Source organism: Saccostrea cucullata, unplaced genomic scaffold (assembly GCF_032062105.1).
Source record: "Saccostrea cucullata isolate Sc308-1 unplaced genomic scaffold, CSIRO_AGI_Scuc_v1 ctg766, whole genome shotgun sequence".
NCBI lineage: Eukaryota > Metazoa > Mollusca > Bivalvia > Ostreida > Ostreidae > Saccostrea > Saccostrea cuccullata.
The window spans coordinates 200,486-207,425 of record NW_026923526.1 but is presented as its reverse complement, the minus strand read 5'-3'; the positions used below and the strand labels follow the sequence as shown (position 1 = coordinate 207,425).

Here is a 6,940-nt window from a genome sequence, read left to right as displayed (position 1 = left end):
ACAGGAAATTTCTTATTTGAATAAGTGGAATGACAAAACATTTGGTCCCATATTTACATTTCTACAAAAAAAAAATTCAAGAACCAGTTCATATTGATGTTTCATTTGTATGTTAACTAACACTGCAAATGTATCAACACATAAACGTTACCTAAATTTACCTACACAAAGGATAAAATGTTTACATCACTAGCTGATTACAAAGTGTTTCCTATGTACATTTTGCACAATTGCAAAATGTATTGTGTATCTCCATATTTTACTCAAAATTATCCAAAACAGAAAAAAAATCCCTCATAATATAAATAACACGGGTAATGTATAAATAACACAGGTAATGTATAAATAACACAGGTAATGCATAAATAACACAGGTAATGTATTATTTTATCTACAGCGGACAGCATGACTTGGCGAATTTATACATTTATAACAGACACATTCTTACCCATTGATGTTAAATGAAAATTTGACTCGCCCTACAAATTACATTTGTTGATATCTGCACCGCGTTCAAGAAGTTTTTCTTCAACATGAAGATGTCCTTTCCGTGACGCTAAGGTTAGAGCTGATCTTCCAGATGCATCGCTCATGTTGATGTCGGCACCATGCTCAATAAGCTTTTGAACAACAGTAAGATGGCCTCTCCATGAGGCTAACATTAAAGGTGACTTACCATTAATATCAACCATATTAATTGAGGAACCATGTTTTAATAATTTTTCTACAACAGAATAGTGACCTCCTAATGATGCAAAATGTAGGCGTGTTAATCTTTTTTTATCACAACAATCAATTTCAGCACCGTGCTTTATTAGTGTATCTACAACGAACAAATGACCATTGTTTGATGCTATGTGCAAAGATGACAAACCGCGAATATTGCACATGTTGAGGTTAACATTGTGTTCGATAAGTTTTTCTACAACAGGAAGATGACCTTTCAATGAAGCTAAATATATAGATGACTTATCATTTATATCAAGACTATTGATATTGGCACCATGTTCCAGTAGTGTTTCAGCAATGGAAGCATATCCATTGAATGACGCTCGATGAAGAGGTGTAATTCTATCTTTATCGCATAGATTACAGTCGGCACTGTTCGAGATTAATGCTTCTACGACAGACAAATGACCATTCTGTGAAGCTATATGTAAAGACGACTGACCATAATTATCACACATATTTAGGTCAGCACCGTACTCAATATGTTTTTCTACAATAGAACAATAACCATTTGATGATGCTAAAAATAGAGATATCCTTCCATGAATATCACGTTTGTTGTTTATGAATTCTTTTACAACAGGCATATAGTTACTTTTTGACGAAAGACCTTGGGGTGCTATGTCATTTTTATCATTTCTGAAACAGGAAGCGATATAAGCTAATAATATTTCGACAACAGGTAAATGGCCATGTTGTGATGCTAAATGAAGACATGATAGACCCTGTAGGTCAATCTTCTTGACGTCAGCGCCATTTTTTATTAGTTTTTCAACTACTGATAAATGACCTTCTATAGACGCTAAATGTAAAGGCGACTGTTCTTTCATATCACACTTGTTGATGTCAGCTTCACTCTCGATTAGCTTTTCTACAACAGGAAGATGGCCTTTTGATGATGCTATATGTAGAGGCGTTTGACCTTCCACATTACACTTATTAATTTCGGCACCGTGTTCAATAAGTTTGTGAACAGCAGCACAATGGCCCTCGGAAGATGCTAGATATAATGATGACTGACCATGATTATCACACTTGTCGATGTCTGAAACATGCTTTGTCAACTTGTTTACAACAGAAGCGTGACCTCTAAATGCTGCTCTATGAAGAGGTGTTAAGTTATTTTTATCGCAGAGGTCACAATCTGCACCATGCTCGAATAATGTGTCTACGACTGACAAATGCCCATTTTGTGATGCTAAATGTAGAGATGTCTGACCGTGAATATCAGTATTGTTGATATCTGCGCCGAAGTCAATAAGTTTTTTTACAACAGTTAAATGACCTTCCAATGACGCTAGATACAGAGATGAACGACCCTGAATATCACTTATGTTCACAACAGCACCGTGCCGAATAAGTGCTTGGACCACAGGAAGGTGGCCCTTTACGGACGCAAAATGTAGAGGTGTTGTATTATTTACTTATACTTATACTACTTATACATATACTACTCTTTCTAAGGAAGAAATTCTTCAAAATCACCTGTCAGTTTTGAATACTTTTAATATTCCACAGAGCCAAAATGAATTTGAACTACCTTATATATATTGGATTCCGAAACTTCATAAGAATCCTTACAAACAAAGATACATTGCAGGTTCCAGTATATGTTCAACCAAGCCTCTTTCGTTACTTCTCACTAAAATATTGACAGTAGTGAAGGCAAAACTTCAAGAGTACTGTACAACTATATATTCAAGAAGTGGTGTAAATCAGATGTGGATACTTAAAAATTCTAAAGAACTTTTGGACAATTTGAAATCACAAGACTTTACAAAAATCAACAGCATAAAAACTTACGACTTTTCAACTTTATACACAACAATTCCGCACGACAAATTAAAATCCAGGCTTTTTGATATCATTGACAGCTGCTTCTTCAACAAAAATGGAACTCGTAAGTTTACTTACCTCGTCATTGGTCATTTGAAAAATTATTTTGTTAAAACAGATTCTGATTGTACACATAAGTACTCTGAAGTTGACATCAAGAAGATGCTTGAGTTTCTGATTGACAATATCTATGTGGTTTTTGGAACAGGTATTCCTACAATCTATTGGAATTCCCATGGGTACAAATTGCGCTCCGTTATTAGCAGACTTGTTTTTATATTCATATGAAGCAGAATTTATGCAAAATCTTTTGCGTGAAAAGAAAAAAACACTTGCTGTGGCCTTCAACTCGACATTTAGATATATCGACGACGTATTGTCAATCAATAATTATATTTTCCATTCCTACGTCGACACGATATATCCTGGTGAGCTTGAGATAAAAGATACCACAGAGTTCAACACATCTGCTTCATACTTGGATATTTTACTTGAAAAAGACACAAATGGTAATCTAATAACCAAGCTATATGATAAACGTGATGACTTTAACTTTTCTATCGTCAACTTCCCTTACTTATGCAGCAATATACCTTCATCACCTGCATACGGAGTATTTATATCTCAGTTGATTCGTTACGCAAGAGCATGCTCTACGTATGAACAATTTATTAAACGAGGTAAATTATTGACATGCAAGTTGATGAAACAAGAATATCAACAGTCTCGTTTAAAATCATCATTTCGTAAATTCTATGGTCGATACAATGACCTTGTCAGCAAATACAATTTATCATTGAATGAAATGCTGACTGACGTTTTTCATACCAATTGTTAGTCCATTATTTATACACTGAATTGACTACGGATTTTTTCCGTTATTTCCTGATTATGACAATGAGCACACGGCGGGTGTGACCGGTCAGCAGGGGATGCTCACTCCTTCATGGCACCTGATCCCACCTCTGATGTTTCGGAGGTCCGTGTTTGCTCTGCTCTTGTTTTGTATATTTGTTTAATGGACGTTGAGATTGAATACTGTTCGTTATTTCCATATCCTTATTTCATCACCATCGAGGACACTAGCACCGTGTCCAATTAATATTTCGATAACTGCCAAATGACCATGTTGTGATGCTAAATGAAGACATGATAGACCCTGAAGTTCAACCTTTGTGACGTCAGCAGCATGTTCTATTAGTTTTTCAACTACTGATAAATGACCCTCTCTAGACGCTAAATGTAAAGGCGACTGTTCTTTCATATTACACTTGTTGATGTCAGCATCACGTTCAATGAGTTTTTCTACAACAGATAGATGTCCTTTCCATGAGGCTAGATATAATGCTGACTGGTCATGATTATCACACTTGTTGATGTCAGCAGCATGCTTTATTAACTTGTTTACAAGGGAAGTGTGGCCTCTTAATGCTGCTCTATGGAGAGGTGTCAAGTTATTTTTATCAGAGAGGTCACAATCCGCACCGTGCTCAATCAATGTCTCTACAACGGACAAATGACCATTTTGTGATGCTAAGTGTAGAGATGTCTGACCGTGAATATCTGTGTTGTTGATGATACCCTTCCTTCGAATAAGCTGTTTTACAATAAGATGATGGCCATTCATTGAAGCCAAATAGAGAGGCGACTTACCTCGGATATCACACATATTTATTTCTGCACTGTGCCCGATAAGTTTTTCTACGATATGTTCGTGACCAAATTTTGACGCCAAAGCCAAGGGAGAGCATCCTCTAATATCACATTCGTTACAATTAGCACCAAAATTAAGTAATTTGATTACTGTTTCAAGGTCCCCAATTCCTGCTGGTACCCACAAAGCAGGATATATACTGTTTGGGGGATTAAAATCTGCTCCATTATCATAAAGATATTTAACAACATCATGATTCATTCTTAAGCATGCGGCAATCACGGGGGTTATGCATCTGTGACGATTGTCAATTGGTTTGATTTCCCCCATAGGCATCTTGTTAATGCCTGCTTTCCCGACATCTTCTATCAGGATTTTAACTATACTTAGATTTCCATTATAACATGCCAATACGAGTAATCTTACTTGTTCTTCCTGTGTAGATCCAAAAATGACAGATTTATCCTGATTATGCCTGACAATAAATTCCACAAAATATTTCAGTAAATCGAGATGACCATAATAAATGATAAAACTCATGGCACGTATTTCATAAATTTTTCTGCTGCCGATACGTTTGAGGCCCAGAAGAAGATTTTGTCTTTCAAACTCTGTCTGTCCTTGTGGTTCTTCGATATGCTTTTCACTTTGTTTCTTTGCGTCGAGAATAACATTTTCAAAATATCTCTCCCTTGGATATAAAAAATACGACATGGTATACTCATACGGCATTTCTGTCAAAATGTTTATGAATTGCTTTTTGAAAATTGGGTCTGTGAGAGCTTTATTTAAAAACACATCATGTAGATTCCCTTGTTTTACATCGTCGTATAATCTTTTTGCAAGATTTTTGTAATGAGACTTACTAAGTTTGATGCATAATTTATCCCTGTTATATGTATTATCTAAAATAACTTTATTTGCAATGAAATTGCTACTCATGTTATCCAATATTTGATCAGGAAACTGCTGTCCATAATGTGATGCAAATACCTCAAACATGGAATCATGAGTAAATGTATATTTTTTATCATTTTCCGTGATATATGTACCTGTTAAGTGTGACAACTTTTCAATTATTTCCCAGTTTTGAGGTTTTTGCCTTACTCTGCAAGAACTGCAAGCCTTTTCTACCATAATTGTGTTAGTAAGCGTTTCTTCTGTAAGGCAATTGTTGGTCAACATGCAGAGAACCATCGACAAATATTGCAGTTTATTCCTTGTCTTAATTTTACCTATTTCTGAAATCAAGCATTTGGTTGGGTATTTAAAGAAATCTGTTCCATATTTTCTAATGTTTTCATCACTACTAAACATTTGACAAAGAAGGGGAAACATGATGATCCCTTTTCCGTGTAGAATTTTCTTATCAATGACATATGAAATCTCTGCATTTTTTGAATGAGATTCAAATATGCCTTTCCTATCTTCTACTGTAAGACTGTTATCCTCACTATCTAAATTCAGGATATTGTTTCCTTCAAAAAACACTACATTTAATTCTTTTGCCTCTTTGTATACTGCTAGTCTGCAAGACATGAATAGTTTTGATCCCTTTGATTTTATATCCAGAACATTTTCAATGTGTTCCTTATGTCTTTCTAAAGCTGATAATAAATTTCTCTCTAATGTAAAAACGCCTAAAACGTCATCTATGATAAATATTTGAGAATTTTTTATGTCACCATAGTTAATGATGTCCTCAGATTTGGAGATTGGAACAATCTGATACTCGGACTCCAGCTGTAAAGCAATGTGACAGATCAAAGCAGTTTTGCCACACCCAGGTGACCCAATTACAACAACAATTTGATGGGAAATAAAAAAGTCTTTCATGTCTTTAAAAAAAGACGTTTCATAAAAGATGTCTTTCTCCCAAGATTGCAATATTCGTGTGTGTTGGTCTGAAAAAAGAAATATTTTGTTGTAACAAAATTCCAAAAATATTTTTTTTATCCCGAAATTAAATTTTTGCATACTTATCTTATCATCCTACGACTTGTGAGCTTTCACTCGATCACATTTCAAATAGATTAAAATCATTTGTGATATAAAGTGACAGAAAATGTATAGATAATGTGTGACCCGACGATTATGAGAACACGTTTTCTTCAAAAGTATCAGTAATTTGAAGAACTAAGAAACACTGTTGGTAAAGTGAGAATCGGGAAAATCTCTGTTTAGGACACACGTTGAAACAGTATATGGCAACTAAACGTTCAGAAATATTAGTATTTGAGGAATAACTGTCACATTTCTCGATTTCCTGATGTGATTAATCTATTGATCATCGTCATCAAATCGAAAAATGTGAAAGTTATTCCTTATATTTACTTAAGAAATAAATAACAAGTTTATAAACTTCAATGGGGATTGAAGTGGGTCGGTCACGTGATCAAATCCTGTGAAGGCCGAAGGCCTTCTCAAAAGATTTGATCAGGTACTGACCCACTTCAATTCCCATTGAAGTTTATAAACTTGTTATTTATTTCTTATATATACATTTGAGATGGACAATTAAATATTCAATTAAATATATTCTGATATAAATATTGCACTAACCGGTTGCCGTAGATTTCCGTCAAAAGTATGCGAGGTGTAAATCGGCTTGAAACGCAGTTACGCTTCGAATTCGTCAAGCTAGAAATTCTATTACAAAGGAATTTTTTTGTTAAAGGCTACTTGTGATCAGTAATATTGAAAAGGTTCTTGTATGGGAAT

General features: G+C 34.8%; 1 protein-coding gene across 1 annotated transcript; it reads right to left on the bottom strand.

Moving 5' to 3' along the window:
* Positions 1–479: 479 nt before the first annotated feature.
* On the bottom strand, positions 480–4,951 carry LOC134264246 (serine/threonine-protein phosphatase 6 regulatory ankyrin repeat subunit B-like). The gene is made up of 2 exons (XM_062746542.1): positions 3,737–4,951; positions 480–2,114 (listed from the first exon to the last, which is right to left on the bottom strand). Exons 1-2 carry the CDS (start codon positions 4,949–4,951, stop codon positions 480–482), a joined length of 2,850 nt encoding a protein of 949 aa, XP_062602526.1.
* Between the last annotated feature and the right edge of the window lie 1,989 nt (positions 4,952–6,940).

Coding starts and splice junctions, on each gene's coding strand:
- LOC134264246 (XM_062746542.1), bottom strand. CDS start 4,951: ATGCCGTATGAGTATACCATGTCGTATTTTTTATATCCAAGGGAGAGA. Junction 2,115..3,736: donor ATGCTGCTGACGTCACAAAG/GTTGAACTTCAG, acceptor GCGTCCGTAAAG/GGCCACCTTCCTGTGGTCCA.